This window comes from Neolamprologus brichardi, chromosome 6 (genome assembly GCF_056152115.1).
Source record: "Neolamprologus brichardi isolate AB-2024 chromosome 6, ASM5615211v1, whole genome shotgun sequence".
Taxonomy (NCBI): Eukaryota; Metazoa; Chordata; class Actinopteri; order Cichliformes; family Cichlidae; genus Neolamprologus; species Neolamprologus brichardi.
In genome coordinates this window covers 33,629,583-33,648,345 of record NC_142109.1, presented here as the reverse complement: position 1 = coordinate 33,648,345, position 18,763 = coordinate 33,629,583, and the positions used below count along the sequence as shown (strand labels likewise).

The 18,763-nt window shown below is 40.2% G+C and overlaps 1 protein-coding gene across 4 annotated transcripts in view; it reads right to left on the bottom strand.

The window, feature by feature from the left end:
* Positions 1-18,763, bottom strand: part of rptor (regulatory associated protein of MTOR, complex 1) — a 229,137-nt gene that overhangs the window by 62,065 nt on the left and 148,309 nt on the right. For all 4 annotated transcript variants that reach the window (XM_087842157.1, XM_087842154.1, XM_087842155.1 and 1 more), the window contains exons 12-17: positions 16,618-16,719; positions 11,279-11,362; positions 10,198-10,308; positions 9,627-9,701; positions 6,716-6,781; positions 3,106-3,297 (exon numbers count right to left, since the gene is read on the bottom strand). In XM_087842157.1, coding sequence (XP_087698283.1) covers positions 3,106-3,297; positions 6,716-6,781; positions 9,627-9,701; positions 10,198-10,308; positions 11,279-11,362; positions 16,618-16,719 — 630 coding nt within the window. The remainder of the gene's footprint in view (positions 1-3,105; positions 3,298-6,715; positions 6,782-9,626; positions 9,702-10,197; positions 10,309-11,278; positions 11,363-16,617; positions 16,720-18,763) is intronic.

The window sequence follows — 18,763 nt, the reverse complement described above, 5'->3', positions numbered from 1 at the left end:
CCCTCAGACTTTTGCTTAAACGTAATTAAACTCTTTGCACAGTCACTCACCTCTGTGCATCTTCACCTACTTCCAGAAGCCTCTGTGCATACACGGACACGTGTTCCCATCTCTTCAGAGTTTTAAAAAAATTGACTTTCCCCAGCTACAACCCAAAAATAAAAGTAGAATATTTTGTTGAATGATTTTATTTCACAGGGTCTTGTCCTCAAAAGAGAACTGCCTGCTTACGATGTGGCTGTGCAATGTGAGCAAAGCAACTATCAAAACACAAACAATCTTTTAAATGTTTGAATTTAACACAAGGAGAGCTTTAAAACGCAGTAACCTATCTGTGAATGCACAATTTCGCCACAGTTTGATCCGAATCAGTCAGCTGGAGCTTTCAGTGGGCTTGAACAAACCAACAGAACATGTGTGGGTTACAGATGCTGTCTGCAGACCTCAGTTTCAAGCCCACAGCCAAAGCAGCTGTCTGCGCTGGGAAGGACGCCGTTACTGAGCCAGGAACAGATGTTCCCCGTGTGGCTTGTGTGAACAGAGGGCACCGAGTGTCTTGGTGAACTTCAGGGCAAACTCACACTCACTGTCCCTCTGGTCCACTCATGACCCAGTCAGATAGAAGCCAGCGTGGGTTGGTGTTAAAGATTGAGCGAGTGCACTGAACAGGGCACTCCCGCAGAAAACAAACACGCTTTAAACCTTTTCTAACAAACACACTGCATCCCTGAAGTTTGCTCAACTCCACCTGGAGGTGCGCAAAAACACAAATGTCTGATTCAGTTTTTAAGCTGCTAGCTTCCTAGAACAAAGTCAAAAATAATAATGGTCCAGAGAATTCACAGCATGTGACTGGACCCACATCTGATGTGGACGAACTCTAGACTATATCGTGATCTGATCCTCCCGACACCATCGCTCATTTGTGACTCAGGAGGCACTGAAAATAAAGACATTTGGCCCAGTGTTTAGTAACATTTGTTACCATGCATCAGTCCAAACTGTGCAGAGCCCAATAAATACATTCATGGTCTGTTTGTGATTTTTCTATAATTTCATGTTTATTTTTATGACTTAAAAACACCGGCACAGTAAAACAACTGAACAGTTAAAATTACAGACCGTGGAATATCAATAAAAATGTCTTATTATAAATTTAAGACATTTGTCATCTTGGACATCGGAATATTTTTGGGAAGCTTCATGATGTAAGAGTTGTCAGATGTCAGAGAAAAATGTAAGGAAGGGAAATCTTTTCATTTCCTGTCCACATTGTTTTCACTCTTTATTATTTCTTACAAAAAACTTTGTTTTTGAGTTTAATGGGAAGTCTGAAAAGTCATTTTTCTTTTTTCCCTGACTGATATCACATTTCAAAAGTAAAAAGCCCCAAACTCTTAAAATATTCTCTTTATTTAGCTGCACTCTAGACTATAGTTTTAGTTGAGATGCCTTTTTCTTATACAACTCTTCTAAGACTCTCGTCCAAATGAAAAACTCAACCAGAAGTCAAAATATTCTGATGCATGCAGAGACCGATCTGTATTTTCTGCCACCTCGTGGTTTCGATGTTCTTGCAGTGGCAGATTGAGTATCTACAGGTGCTGCTGTGACAGCAGAGGGTCTGTTGGACTCCAGATGTTGGCCAGTGGTCACCAGTTAATGTTTGTCATACAGATTTTGTGTTTAACTGTCACCCAGAAAATCAACAGATCTACTGGAATGTCTTGTTTTTTTCATCAGCACATTAAAAAACAACAACAATAAACGAGGCTTCTTGGGCTGAATCGTGTAAGACGTATTTGCACACTGACCTTTTTAGTCACTAATTCAAGTGAAACAACCTGTGAAATATTCTACTGACAGCAAAAATGCCCCCAACACAAAAAAACTAAATGTGAGTGAGAGCTCCTTGAGGCAGTTTGGAGGAAACACAGTTCAACAAACAGCAGCTGGTCAATCATCCTAACTGACACGAGGTTTCACCGGCTGCAGGCCATCAGTTAAACAGCCAGGTTACACTGGTCTGAGCAACTAACAATATGCTTCACAATAAAGTCAGTTAATTGAGTTATTTGATCCACTCGCCACAGCCTCTGAAGAAAGAAAAGCTCTTCATGTGTTGGAAAGAACTTAAGAAATTGCTATTACTACTAACTTCAAGCACTTCCCTTGAATCCTGTGTAGGTCTCTAGCCTGCAACAACAGGTCGACAGGACTTTTACTGAAACTAGAATCAGGGCAGAAATTTCAAGGTAACATTTCTTAGAACATGAAAATCTGTCTAAAAATCTGGTTTAATTTAAATTGAAGAACTAATCTGAAGGTTATGCATTAGGGATGCACCGATACTGGTATTGGGTATCGGGGCCGATACTGTAAAATGTGTGTGTACTCATACTCGTAAAAGTTAACCGATACCATGAACCGATACTAACTTATTTCATTAATCAGAGGGTGGCTTGTCATTTCTGTTGTAGTTTGTTAGATTGGCCACTAGGGGGCCAATTATTATTTTATTTATTATTTATTTTATAATTTTTATATTTTATTATTTATTTAATAATAATTATTTTGTTTGTTTACAATATGGACACTCTGCAATAATTTAAAAGTTTATTTTATTCGCAAACCTAATTTGTATTTATTTTATTCCAAACAGAAGTGTTTATTTATTATTCTGAAAGCTCGAGACAGTGCCAATAGTTCAGTGATATTTTGTAAAATTATAATGTGGAGACTCTGCAATAATTTAACAGAAGTGCTTATTTTTCACTTGAAATTTTTTTGTGGTCATTTGTATTAAGATTTTATTTTTTATCGGCAGAGAATAAAATAAAACCTGTCTTCCAATTAAGTGTGTGTGTGTGTGTGTGTGTGTGTGTGTGTGTGTGGTAGAAGTATCGTTTTTTGTACTCAGGCAAGTACTCAGATCCAAGTATCGGTATCGTATCGGTTTGAAAAAATTGGTATCGTTGCATCCCTATTATGCATATTTTGAAAATTAAGCTGTGCTGCGCTTCCTTTTTCCTCAAACGAACGTCTTAATCATTTCTAAAGACTTTCTTGTATTAGACAAACCGCGTGCAACACTTGACGTCTCACCTCTGGAATGGGATCTGAAAGCAGAGTGTAGAGCTTCTCGTGGGCGCTGTCGCGAACCCCGCACCAACGCGCCGGGTCAAAGTTCTGCCAGATGCGTCCCAGGCAAATAGCCACCCACTGGCGGAGCAAGGGATGGGGGTCTGACAGCTGCTCCAGGCAGTTTGCTATCAGGTTGCCCTGCAGACAGGCCTCCTGGAGGGGAGAGAAGGAGCGATGCAGAATGAGTGATGAGTGCATGAGATGCACAGATGTGAAGCTTTTGGTTATAAAAGCGAGCGCAGCTGCAGATGAGTATATCTGATGAATTTGAGAAAGACTGACAGAACCGTGGGAGCTGAAACAACATCGCTGAATTACTCTCATTTGGATCCGTCGTGAGACACTGGACTGTGGTAGTTAACAATAACCTTCCCGCTAAATCTAATAAAATACAATATCTGCAGTCATCTCGAGCAGCGCACAGGTGTGAAGCTGGGAGCAGACTTGTAGCTCATTAGCCAGTTAATAACCACTAACCTGTAACCTCACACTGTGTGATGGACAAAAAGATGATGAGCTCTGTGGCAGCGTGACTTTTTCCTTTCAACCCATTTGGGCTTTAAAGAAAATCACCTGTGAACAAAAGGTAATTGGTTACCAAGTTTTCAAATGGTCCAAAGCACGAGAGGGAAGCTGGCGGCTTTGTTTAAAATCATCGTAAAGTTTCTTTTTGATTGAGTTTTTTGTCAGAGCACTAACAAGTGTTCTCTCTCTTATTTTCGCTGCTGTCACGTTTCTTCTTTTCAGACTTTTTCAAATGCTGAACTATCATTGATAACACTACAGACTCCCTGTCGTTTCTCACACACAAACGGTCACTATCTGCTAGCCTGTCTGCGTGTAGTTCAAATGTTCAACAGTACAAGATAAAACTACCCAACCTACAGTGTTGTTCAAACCCTTCATGATGAATTGTTATAATACCCAGGACTTTGACAGCGTACTAGACTTTATTCTAAAGCACACGTGGAACATGGAAACGTGTCCGTCACTGTTTTTCACAGTTCAATTTTAGCGACACTGTTTCTAAGCCTCGTGACTCTTTGCATCACAGTGCGCGGCCTTTTTATCACGTATGATTCATTCCTAACACATCGATGAATCTTATATGTAAAAGTGGGACAATGCTCCTTAGCACTCTCAAACACGCAGGATTACACGGTGGTACTAATTCATAAACTACCCCACTGGATCTGATCCCAGTGTTACAATGTCCGGCAGTAGTAAGAACAGGAATTAAATATTTTGCTGCATACAAATGGAATTAATTACAAAAGCCTGTGAAGTTACATTGGAAAGTTTTAAAAAGTATATTTATGAGTAGCTACGTCCACACGTACACGGGTATTTTTGAAAACGTCCACACGTAAAGGCAGAAATGAAGGAAAACGCTGCTAGGAACATGTCAAAGCAGCAGGTGGCGCTATATTCCTAACCGTGTAGAAATGTTGGCCAATCAGAAGTCTAGAAGCCTCGGTGGGAAAAAGTAAACAAAGCTGGGGCATAGAAGCAGAACCGAGTCGTATGTGTGGAGGGACAGTAACTGTGTGTGTATATGTAAGCATTTAAACACTGCAGAGAGAACAATTAACAGTAACAGTATTGTAGAAATTCATTTCACCAAAACAATAACGTGGCGCACAGTGTGACGTCAAAAAATGCGCACACCTTTGACGCTGCGTTTTCTCCGTTTTCTCCGTTTTTCTCGTCCACACGTAAATGCAAAAACTGAGTTTTCAAAAATATCCACCCTGGCCGGAGTTTTTAAAAATCTCAGTTTTCAGTGACCGAAAACGCCGTTTACGTGTGGACGAAAGGTGCAAACGCATAGAAAAATCTGCGTTTTCAAAAATACCCGGGTACGTATGGACATAGCCTTATTCACATGTATAATATAGTGTTGTTTAATGTGTATGTGGTACTGTTAGACAGGTCTTTCTTTAAAAAAACATCCCACACTCAGAAAGAATTTAACACTAATATTACCACTATTATTATTATTAGTAGTAGTAGTATTAATAATGATAATAATAATAATAATAATAATAATAATAATAATGATGATGATGATGGTGATGATGATGATGATCTCCTCTACATGATTTTTAGATTAATTGAAGATTCTAAATTGCCATTAGCTCCAGGTGTTTGTGGTCGCCCATCTGTCACTGTTAGTCATGTGATGGACTGGTTCCCCATCCAGGATGCCCCACCCCTGCTGAGACCTGCAGGATCCAGCCTCACTGCCACCCTGAAACGGTGAGTGGTCACAGTAGAGTAAAAAGAGGACAGCAATCTTTTGGATGTAGGAAAAAAGTTGGTTGTTCATTGTTTCGCTTGAATTTTTGGTCTGCATATTTTTTGCTGAATAACTGCAAGTAGCTGCATTGACCAACCAGCTGGCTGCATATGATGCGTTTAGGGGAGTTCTGTAAATTACAAAGAAATTACAAAGAAGCCAAATATACCAAATATAACTTCAAAGTACAGTCTGACTCTGTGCAGTTTACAAAGACCTGTGTGATTATGCAAAGCTCTAGTAAATCTGTCATTTCTCAAGTTTTCTTGAAAATTCAACCTCTCTTACGCACACGAACCGCAATAAACGAGAAGGGGAGAGAATCTTCTTTCGTCTCCAACAAATTGAGGCATCATAACAGCGCATCGTTTGTCAGCAGCTACACAGCGTAACCCTCCCCACCCCTAATGTTCCTCATCGTTCTCTCGGCTCTGATGGATCCTCCCAGCTGAACCCAGAGAGCTGGAATATTAAGACACCGTGGCTCGGTGACATGTTCGCAACAGCGAAACTGCAGTAATGAGCGCTGTTGTTGAAAGGAAGAGGAATAAATAATGGAGATGTGGAGCAGGCAGAGAGTCTCAGTGTAATGCTGAGGATCATCTATTATTTACACAGACCTGTGAGAGAGGTAGGCGTGCTAAGGACACAGGATACCGGAGAAGAATGGCTGTTTCTGAGCTCGAGAGCACATACAGCTTTTATGATTTGTCACATTTATATACTGTAATGTCGAGACAGGGAGGAGTAGAGGAGAAGTGAATGAGTCAAATAACAGTCGCAACTAGACAGAAAAATAACCACAGAGACCAGGAGCAGAAGCGAAACGGAGTGATGGCGGAATATTTCTTGGTGGAATAGAGTGTCAAGAAGTGCGTGTGCGTGTCGACTCCATGAAATGACGAGCTACATCCTTACATCGCACCCCTGGACGTTTGATTAGCGTCAGACACAAAAGGCTTCTGGGACTGAACACCGGACGCCAGCAGCAGGCCGAAGTGACACCTGCGGTGATAAAGTGTCACCGCAGAGGTGGCTGCGGGACGGAAACGGAGATTGCAGAGGTGACTGTGGGTGACAAAACTGTCACATAACCAATATCTCCCAGAAATACACAATAGACGAGAGAGTGATCTTTCAAAGTGACGGCTGGCCCCGAAAGAAGGCGCCGTTCTGTTGAGGGAAGTGAATGAATATGTTCGCCTATTTGGATTTCTAGCAAGCAAACAGACGGCGATGAAGAAATACAAACGTGTTCAGACATCCTCCTACCTGCCCTGTGGTATAGTTGTTCACTATAACAGCTAAAATGAAGACAGCCATGGTCCGATGCTCAGCCTGAAACAGAGAAAAGGACAGAATTAAGATTTTACGTCAGTTCCACTCTACGTTTCTCGTTTATCTTAAACTAATTTGTTGTGAAGCAGTAAGATAAAGTGGACCTATTATAGTTTAATATGCGAGTGGAAAATCTTCATAAAAATGCTGTCTAAAAAATTTTAGACAGCATGGTGAGCAAAAAATTCAGGATTCAGACTGCTCAGATTTTTATGCACTTGGTCGACATTAACTTTCATGGTTTCCTTTTAGAGGCCAGAGATACAGCTCCAGGCAAAGCAACTTCACTGACATCCTCCGCTTGACTGCTTCAATTTATAGGGTTTGACCAGGGTCAAGTTCAATATCAGGTTTCAAGTTAAAGAAGGATAAGAGTCATCACGTGTTCCTCTCATGTCACTACACAGAGAACTGAGTTGACTAATGATGAAGTTTGGAGATGAGGAACAAACATTTGTCATTAACCGTTTAAGACCTACCATAGAACCAAGTCCGCCAGAGCTTATATTATATTTTTACATGCTGTGGAGCCATTTTTGGGAGCATTTCAAGTTGCTATACATCAATACAACCATTACAGTCTAAATTTTAATAATATGTATGCATTAAGTGCATAGTAATTAAATAAATTGCAAAAAAGTGCAATAAACTACAAAAAAATTGAAAATTTTGTTTTTTTAACATATATTTCTAGTTAGAGAAATTTAAGAGGCTTATCCCTCAAAACTGTAAATACAAAAAAGTTGCACAAAATAGTTTCCCACCACAGGAAATTTATTTTGAGTGTCTTCATAGTTTTATTTTTGAAATATACCAATTTTTATATACTGCAGGAAAAACGAAAATCAATATTATAATGCAAATTTGCAAAAAAGCAGCATATGCATCAAAATAAACTATTTCCAGCTGTGCAATATGAGTCCTAAGCATCCCAGAAACGACACAGAAAGTCATAAAGTCAAACATAACTTTTAAAAACACCAGTATAGGCTCATGAGGCCCTGATGGTAAAAAACTACATTTCCGCGAAAATGACGTCACTTCTGGTTTTGGGCAGGTCATGGCCTACATGCGATAGTTCGCGCTGACGTCTATTCCAGGGTAGGAAGTGTTACAAACAGCTGATCAGATCGGCAAAGCGTGTTTCTGGAATATTATGTTTTTGTTGCTGTAAGTGCTTTTTATGCAGTTTTTGCAAAACTATATGTGGAAGGAAACTGACCGAGGACAAGCTGATGGCATAAGATGTAAGTACAACTCCTCCGGTTTCATATGCAAAAAAAATTATTGCGCTAGCTTACGTGGTTGCAGAGCTACCGGGATTTAAAAGCAGTTGCGCAAAACGGAGCGTGCTGCTCCGACCGGTTTTAAAGGGTTAAGAGCTAACTGATTAGCAGTTAGCAAATTATTTTGCCATCAAACATGGATCACGTGACTCTTTCCGGGTCACTTTGCATATCGATAACAAAACAGTAACATTTTAGATAACTTACAAAAAAAACATAATGAAAACATGTCTGATCGTTAGCACATCCAGTTTCGGGACCGTTTCCTAATTTTATAATTGAACTCAGTAAATAAATGTCAATTTCTATAATAAGGCAATGTCATGAAAACTCTGAAAAAAGGGAAATGGTGAGAAGTCACAATAAAAAGATGAAACTTATATTATATTGATGGAATTTTTGGGGGCCTGGATCTCCTCCATACCTGCTTCATGCCCTGGGGGACGGGGCTATGGCTCCCCACACTCCTTAGCAGATCGTTACATGGAGAAACCTTTGTAATACAAGCATGCTGATCCACACAGGTGTGCACACAGGTGTACACACAGGTGTTCACAGACGCGGACTACACCTTTCTTGGCTGCTGCCTCAAAGCACATTGTGCGCGGTCTGTCTTGTGTGCTGCACAATATCGTTTAATATTTAGTATCTACTGTTATCTACTGCTAGCTAGTTTATTGTGATGGTGCTGTATTTATTATGTTGCTCTTTTTTTGTTTGCTTTCTCTTCTGTTTTTTTTTCTCCATACAGGTGATCCAGGTGTTTTGTTTGTTTTTCTTTCTTTCTTCCCCCCTTTCTCACCGTCTCTTCTCCCCTCTGGTTTTCTTTCTCTCCCTCTCTTTCTTTCATTCTTTCTCCCTGTCCTATCCCCCAGTCATGTCTGTCCCGTTTGTAACAACCGAAAATAAAATAAATTCATAATTATAATAAAGGTCAATCAAATGGACCAATATGGAAGGCCATGATGATCCACTTGGTAAAATAAATCCACTTGGCATCTTTCTTGGGCTTAAGACAACAATTCTGATGGCTAAAGATCCAAACAGGACAAAAAGATAAATAAAAAAATAAAAAAATAAAAAAAAATTTAAAAAAAATAAAATAAATATATAAATATATATATATATATATATATATATATATATATATATATATATATATATATATATATATATTTTTTTTTTTTTTTTTTTGATGGAATTTTTGCTTGTATTAATAACTTATTCCTAAAGACAACAGGCATATTTTTAGTGCTTAATTAACTTCTGCAAACCTTTATCAAACCTTTTCACTACCTACTACAGACTATTATTGTTTCTTAAGAGGTGGATCCTTCATTAGGCAGAAAATTTACTAGAGAGACTGAAGAGTTTAAACACTGTTTTCAGAACGCCTTTTAGAGAAAGAACATTAAAGGAGTGAAGCACAGCAGCTGGTTGAGAAATTACATGAAAGGAGTAACACCAGATAAGGAATAACATAGAAGTCCACTTCAAGACACCCAGCTGGAATATTTAAACAGGATTTTGCTTTTTTGATGACGATGGCAGATACTCACAGGCATGTAATTGTCAGCCAACACTGACAGGAAGTACTTGTGCCCATTGTCTTTCACCAGGTCAGCTTGACATGACTGTGGAAACAGAAAGAAGGAGAAGATGGTGGAGACTTCACAGCAGATATATTATGGAGTATGTTTGTTTCTTTCAAGCAGAGCCTCAAAACTTGCATGAATACTGATTATAAATGTTATTATTGCAGGAGCGTACGGCCCCGAGCAGGGACTAAAATATGAAACATGGCAGAATTGAGATGTAAATCCTAGATTACTCCTAATTATTTCATCAGCGCCAGAAAGCTCTTCCGATGCCACATCCTGCTTCTGTACTTCAGGGTTTATCATGTTTTTCGTCTGTAACATGAAACAAAGTGACGTGAAGCTCAAGATCAAAGTCTGTGTCTGATTCAAACATCTTCAAAAAGTGTCGGAGGAGTTAAATCCGATAAATTATTGTAGGAAACAAGGAAAAAGTTAATTCAAGTAAATGAACCTTTTTCAGTCGATGAAAATAAATATAATAATACAGAATAAACTGGACTTTGAAGTGTGCGAGTGTGATTTTACGTACGCTGTCCACAGCGAGGATTTTAGCCCAGATGAAAACCAGCAGCGGCCGCAGCTCTCTGGCTGAGCTCTGAAGCAGCTTTAACACGTAGGGGAAGATCCCCACGGACAAGGCCTGGGAACACAGAACAGGCAAACACGGAGCGCCGGTGTTTAGAAAGCTGTATTGATGTTACCGTTATGGGTCAGGCTTTGCTGTTGAACCTGACCGTCCAATTGTGAAGGCCGAGACGCACCTGTGGTTTGAAAAGTCAACGCGAACACCAGAATGAGAAGTAGCCGAGCACAAGCTGGGAGCTTGAAAGACTTGCTGAAAATACAACCTGGCTTTGGACTTATTTCACCTTCCAGCTAAAAGAACAAGAGATCCTCTTTTCGAGGAGCGTGCTAACAATTTGGCTATTATACAATATCCAATTAAATAAACTATCCAACAGCAATAACACCATACTTTGGGATTTTAATCTTAAACTTATATTGATCTGAATTACAAAGATTTTCACTGGAGGTTTTACAGATGCAGCAGCGTCCTGTTCATAATAAGATAATAATCTGGTGTTATACGTGTAACTAAAAAAAGCATACAGCTGATGGTTTTACATTCAGTCTTCAGATGTATCTGCTTTCTCCCCAGCACCTGACTTTAACCCACTAAAAACACTAATATCTTATTTAAAATATAAATAAATTAACAAAAAGAAGACAAGCTGCTAGCAGCATGCTAACTAGTACAGCCAGGTCCACTGCCCATTTCAAAATGCAAGAAATCTAAACAATAAGCTAATATTTAGCTGTCATAGTGTTTTTAAAACCTAAAAAATTGCATGACAGATATTTTGCACATCCTGACACAAGTCTTAGATTCTTCATTTTTTTGGATAAGTGTACAAAAGTGAATATTGTCGAGCTTTGCAAACCTCTAAATCAGTAAAAACAAACTCAGTTTCATATTTGCTTTTAATAAAGAGATAATGATGTAAGCTATGAGAGGACACATGGCGCTCCCTGCCTCCAGTGCTGAGCACAGGATGGAGGGTTGTGATCTCAATCATGTTATTTTTTAAACATTCATAGCACAAACGCACCAGACTGACGGCCCAGGGTCCCAAATCCAGAAACCGTCCGAGCAGGTCCAGAGCACGCAGCCGGTGCACCTGACTCAGGAGGACCTGAAAGAGAGCAGAGGTCAAAGGTCGATGCTGCCGCCTCTGAACTGAGAGGAAGTCTAAGATTAAAGTAGCAGGAGGAGGAAGAACAAGAGGAGAAATGTTGTAGAGGTGCAGTAAAACAGGTGGCTCTCCCACCAGTGCTGCTAACACACTGGCACCAGATTTCACGAGTGGGCGGCAGGGTGCGTCCTCTTGGCTGCCATTTTATTCGAGATCTTACTGCGATACTGGTACGGGTAAATACCTGATTGGGCTTTGTTTCCTGCAGAGAAATTTTGGCAGCCATTTAAGCCCCAAAGGAAAATCCCCTCCCCCTTTTGAATGATGTAATTGGAATTCTTTTGTTGTTAATTGGGGTTTCATTCGAATTGTTTTTTGTTTGTTTTTTTACCAAAGAGACAAAAATAACAGGAACATGCACAGATTTCTGTCCAATAAACTCATTGCCTCTGTTGTATGCTGCGCTCATGCTTACTGCCGCGTGCAGTCAGCCCCACAGGCCGATTCTGAGCCAAGAAAAACCCAAAGCAACAGAGACGCCAAACGGGATCACGATGTAACGGTTTTGGCCAAGTAGAAGTATTTTAAGGATGCAAATGTTAAGCGCTAAAATTGTATGCGTGTATGTTTGGTTGGACTAACATTATGTGCAGTGTGCCACAAAGCCTGTGTGACGGCTGGACACTGGTCCATCCCCATGTGACCACCCTGCAGTGTGTGTGGGAACAAGCATATGGAGGAACCCAGGAATACACACCCACACACACACACATTTACACATTTCCAGGGAATCATAACGTATTAATGACTTCCTCTGTGCCTTCGACCCGCAGGGCGTGACCACAGAAACAGATCAGGGAAAGACCGGACCAGGGATGCCTTCAACTCTGAGGAAGTGTGTGGGAACAAGGAAGCGTGTGACGCAGGTGCGTGCTCTGCAGGAAGAAAAAAAGCCACCTGGCAAAAATACTAAAGAAATCCTCCTGATCTCGGTTTAAAGGAAAAAAAATCTCATTCCTCATCCAGTCCCCACCCCTTTCCCGATTCTCTATATATTTTTAGATGCATAGTCAGTGTAAAAATGGTCATAGCATGGTGACATCACCCACTAATTAGTGAAGTCTCATAATGAAGCCAGGAACTGAGCAATTTCCCCACCGCCATCTCTTTGGACGCGCGACGAATGAGCAGAATCTGCAGAAGGAACTGAAATGATCAGAATTGGTTACCTTGGGAGAGTTTATGTCTGTCTTGAAGGAACGAGAGAACAGCTCTTTTACTCAGTGTGATTGTTTTTAATGTACTCTTAATTTGATCTGTCATTGTATATTTTACACATGTTGGTATGGGATATTGTATTTGTTTTAAATGTTATATACCTATGTGGTATGTGACTTTTGTTGCCATGATGCCAGGTCTCTCTTGGAAATGAGATTTTTAATCTCAATGAGATTTTTTACCTGGCTAAATAAAGGATTAATAATGAGCAGTAGCTCTAACAGTGAAATCAATCAATCCTTCCTTAATGACTGTAACAATAACCATAATTCAAAAACAAACTTAATCTTTTCTTCAATGTAACCTAAAACTACTGATTGAGCCCAATAAAGTCATCAGGGCAGTTTCCACAGAGGGCAGAGAGAAAATAATCCAAGGGTCGTTTTCTGTACGGTGCTAGACAACTGCAAGTCTTTGCACACCCAGGAGTCGCCCCTGCCGGCAGCTTTAATAATAATAATAATAATAATAATGGATTGCATTTATATAGCGCTTTTCAGGGCCCTCAAAGCGCTGTACAATTCCACTATTCATTCACTCTCACATTCACACACTGGTGGAGGCAGCTACAGTTGTAGCCACAGCTGCCCTGGGGCAGACTGACAGAAGCGAGGCTGCCATATCGCGCCATCGGCCCCTCTGGCCATCACCACTAGGCGGTAGTTGAAGTGTCTCGCCCAAGGACACAACGACCGAGACTGTCTGAACCGGGGCTCAAACCGGCAACCTTCCGGTTACAAGACGAACTGCCAACTCTCTGCGCTACGATCGCCCTGTAAGGCACTCAGAAGCTACAGCCATCTTTAACATTGTTTACAGTCAAAGGAGCTTGCAAAGAAAAGCGTCTGGACTTCTTTAACCCACACCCAGTTTCACACCTTGGCTCAGGCGATTAGAGGATCATCAGGGGGTCCTTTTGTCCCTCTGTGGGGGGAAACTCCCACTAGGTTTATATCTGGGACTCTCCACCATTTGACCTTAGAACTGAAGAAGCTTCTCGGATGAGAGGTGAAACGTCTTCAAGCAACTTAAAGAAGTCCAGACGCTTTTCTTTGCAAGCTCCTTTGACTACGATGACCTGGATGAATGAGAACCTTCACAGAAACATTGTTTACAATTAGGCCATGCTTTTGAGGCGCTAAACTTTGGAACAGCCTTCCTTAATGCATCAGTTTGGCCAAATCATTAGTACTTTTTATAGGTCTATGGATGGAAGTTGATAATTGCAATTAATTTACAGATCTAGTATTTAGATTTGATATCTGTCCAATTAGGACTTGAAGAGCTGGATCAGGTTACAATGGGACAATTCAGTTTAACTTGCTTCGTCAGGACTCCAGTTGCTAAGAGGATAGCTAACATAGTATGCAGGAAGCTAACAGCAAGGGTTCAATAGTTAGGAGGTACTTTCTACCTCAAATACTTTCTCTATAAGTTTTTCCTTTAATTTTTATTTAACTGGAAACTGCGCACATGAACCGAAATGACTGAAAAGTTTCAGCCATGAGGTTTTCCCCCTTTGTTCTCACTCTGGTTATGTTCAGTGTAAACGTTGGTGGAAACTCTTTGTCACACTTAAAATAACATTATGTTGACGTCAACTCAGTCAAATTATCATTATGTTGTTTTAGCTCCACTCCGTGTGTGAGGGGTTGCACTCACAGCGAGACCAACAGCAGAGAAAGGAGAAACAAGCGTAACTAGAAACAGCAGCAGCAAACAATCAAGTCCGTTCAGATCATTTATCTGATAACTGATGTTACGTTACGGAAAAACAAGGTGGTCCGAAACTCTTCCTCACCGTGAGGAATACAGCTTTGTGATTTAACAGGAGATTAATGTCGTCAGACACCACGGGCGTTGTATCGGAAGTGAAAAAAGTTGAAAAGGAATTGATAGAGTGCTACACAAATAAAATTGTTATTATGATTCCACACAGCCCTAATCATAAGCTCATTTTATGCAAATAAATATCTGAGCAATTCTCTAAACATGCACACACATTAAAGCGCGTGTGCATGTTTACTGGAGCGGCTCATGTGTCTAACTCCATGCTCCCCATCGGTGCAGTGAGTAAGCGCTTCATCTCATGACGCTGTATGTATGAACGTCGACACACATTGCGTCACGTTATGATGCACCTGCAGGTATGAATCATTTGGGTGATACATAGAGAAGGAGATAAAAAAAAAAAACACGTGTTTGAGTGTGTTGTTGTTACTATAGCGTCACAACTTGGAAACATTGTAACTCCAATAATCCATCCTGGATGAAGGACTGCTTCCTGAGCTCTGTTGTTCTCCCTTTGCTCATTTCATTAAAGAGCGTTATTGATGGATTCCTGCCCGTTGCTCATCTTTTTTGTCACTCTTTGCACTTTTCAAATTGAGTCAGATTATATTTTGGCCTTTGACTGTAAATCCTGTAAGAATTCACCAGACTCTTTAGCTTCATTCTTATGCAACTGCATACTTAAATAGGTAGAAAACCTGTTTATGTGCCCATCAATTACATCACCGAGCAGGAAGTAGCCCTCACACTAGATGACATTGCCCTCACGGTGTACAGCTGCAATATGTTGTGTAATCTTAAAGGCTGCTGCTCCTTTCCTCTTATGTCCACATCAACACACACACACACTCACGCTGTACCCGGTGCTCGCCGATCAGTCTGCCTTTTCCTCAGCTTTTAACGGCTCCCGACAGAACTGCTGTATGGACGTGCTGCTGCTGGGAGCGCGCCGAGTCAGCAGAAAATTACCATTCAACACGGACAGCTACTATGCTGTGATATAGCACTACTATGTACTGTGATATAATACAACAGCACAACTGTACAACCCCGCGGGGTGATGGTGGTGGTGGAGGTGGGAAGAGGAAAATGAAGCATATGACCGCAGTTACTCAGCAGCTGATGCACTCTACAAAGATGTGCCAAGATTTCACTCTTGGACCTTTCACTCTCTCCAGAGTGTGGTGGGTTACACGTTCGCCTAACGAGAGCCCGGGTTTGATCCTGGGAGCAGACACTAATGCCTCGGGGGATTGTGCCAATCAAAAATTCGGCGCTACCTGCTGTAGCGACCCCTCGTGAAATAAGAGAAGAGCTGCAAGTCGCTTCTACAAAGTTCAGCGCTACAGAAAACACAACATCCTGGTTTGCCTCTTACCTGTAATTATTTTTATTTAATTTAATAACTGTACAGTACTCTCTGTTTATAGTAACCATTGTCCTTAATGTAAATATGTAAGAAAAATTGTGTATGTTTCTGCTCCGTGTCCTGTGTACTGTTTGTTTGTATATTTGTCTTTTTAGCTGCTGTTACAACCAAATTTCCCCTTGTGGGACAATTAAAGGATTATTCTATTCTATTCTATTCTATTCTATTCTAACATTCATGTTACAGGTTTTCTTGCAGGCTTGTAAAAAAAAAAAAAAAAAAGGTCTGAAAATAATGAGCTCAATTTGCAAGACGGACGACCTGAAGGTAGGAGTATGTTGTGCAATAAATTAAAAGAGACCTGTTAGCACTGTGACATTTGAAAAACAAAGACTCACACTGATACAGAATTATTATTGCATGTTGAAAATATAATTGCATTTCATTTTATTTTCTTGTCTTTTTCAAGCATCTTTATCTTCATCTTTTACTTTTGCGATCTCCGTTCCACGGTTTGCATATGAAAGCTGGATTTTTATATCCTTTTCTATAGTTTTCTCGTTATATTTGACTGGTTTATCTGCAATGGTGAGGTGGAGAAAATTAGCGTCCTGCTTTTATGAATTATTATCTACATTTAAATGGAAAATGTGGGCACAGAAAGCAGCGACTCCTTTGCTCGCTTAGTTATTTCAGTGGCCCGAGTTCAGTTCTGTCCCCAGCCATTTGTTGGACATTTTACCCCACCCCCCGTTTGTCCTCAGCAGTTCCAGTCTCATAAAGCTGTGGGTGTGTGTCGAGGTGTGTGTGTCTGTACCTGCAGTACAATTGGGAGCTGCTCAGGTGGGTTTCTGTTCTCTACGCCCATCGTCAACCACACCTGAAACGCTGTCAGCTGCTCTGCGAAGAAAGGACTGTGCTGTGGACACAAGAAGCAATGAAACATTTATCACCATTTCAAATAATTTATTCTGCTTCAGCTTTCTCTCTCTTTCACACACACACGCACACACACGCTCATAACGAGGTAGTCCTGCAGTTACAAGCCCATCATTTCATAAAAACATGAACATAATGAGCTCAGGAGTGACACTGCACTGCAGTAACAACATAAATCCTGATCTGTCATGATCACCTTCCCCTCTCCTCTCTCTGCTGTCATGGCACATTGTCTGATTGATTGGCTGCTGGCCGCAGAGTTTTCGATCACGCAGAGTGTTTGAATTGCGACAGCCTCGCGTAGACCGCTGATGGATGTCGGGAGGGGAAAATATCAGCGCTTCGCTGTTGGATGGTTACATTAATTTGAGCATAATCAAAGCTTAATAACCCTACACACTCAGATACTGACAGAATTGTGAAAAGTAGCGCTGCTTACTTAAAGATGACACCAGTGATGCAACTAAAGTAACTACTGTTTTTCATTTGTTACTGTTGAGACTTTTGACAGACACAGACATACAGTGCTGTATGTAGTGCTGTATGTAACAAATGTGTGATACTGTATACCAATGAGCGAATGTGAGTGAAGCTGTCAAAATTAATAAAAAAATTAACGTCACAGGCATGTAAGCTCAAAAACTAGCCGGGTTGTTGCAAGACAAGAAATACGACAAAATGCTGGCTCATCAAATCTCAATAAATTCATACACAACATCATTTTGTCCTGAATTTGGTCTCTGCTTCCTGCTTTGGACATCACTATAATAGACAGAAAATAAAGACCAACATCTTTATACTGAGATAAGCTGATTATTACATTTTTAAACATGTTGCCTTGATAAAGTAGTTACTGTGATGAACAGAGATGGGCAGTAATCTGATTACTTTTTTCAGGTAACGAGTAAAGTAAGGGATTACTATTGCAAAAACAGTAATTAGATTACCGTTACTGTCCCGTAGGAACGCTGCGTTACTGCGTTACTAAAACCGTGATTTTTTTGCGAGAATGTCTCATGACAGTGACGTAAGCGAGTGCGACGTTCGTGACAACAGCTGTGTGCAGATCAACAATGGATAATATATCGAGTACGGAGAGAGTATGAGCGTGCAGCGTTTAAAGCGTGGAAGTACTGACCTTACTTTGAGTTTGATTCCATAAAAAGTGACAAAAACATTAGTGTCCGTTGTGCGTGGGAAGAAAACTTCTTTTTAAAGCGAAAAAAACCCCTAAACTTCCGAGCAAGCACCGAGTAGCTACGACGTAATGAGAAACTCACAGAGAAACTCGCGGATTCTTCCACTGACAACTGCAGCACACCTGCACCAGGGTAAACCTCCGCCTACCCCACTCCTGCTTTACAGGTGAAAATAGAGCAACAGGACCGCTAGTCTTTGACTTTATTTATTTTCTGCTGTGTTTTACTTGCATCTATTTGAAAGACTGAGTGTATACACAAAAAATATTTAATTTTTTGTGCTGGAATGTGCAGAAAATAGGTTTAAATGTTCAACAAATTTCTTCCAGTCAGAGAATGTTGCATATAATTAAATTTTTGCTTCATGCATAAAGTTAAAAGATTAAAACTAATAAAACAAGTTTTAAAAAGAGACTTTTCCATTTGATTACATTTTGTATGATGGATTATGTAGAAAAAGCAGAATTGGGCTGAAAGATCTATCGCTTTATCACCTATTCAGGTTGTAAATTGTGTTTTTTAAAAAGTAACTAAGTAATTAATTACTTTTGAAAATAAGTAATCAGTAAAGTAACTGGATTACTTTTTGGGGGGAGTAATCGGTAATTAGTTACTGATTACTTTTTTCAAGTAACTTGACCAACACTGGTGATGAATGACACAAATCTCCTTTTTTAGCTACAAATTACATAAAAGATCTTTTAGAAAGATTTATAAAATGCCACGAAATATCAAAAATACATAAAGAAATAAAGTTATTACATAAAGTAACAAAGATATGGGGCACGAGTGCATTTTTGGTTCCATATGAAATAAAATATGACT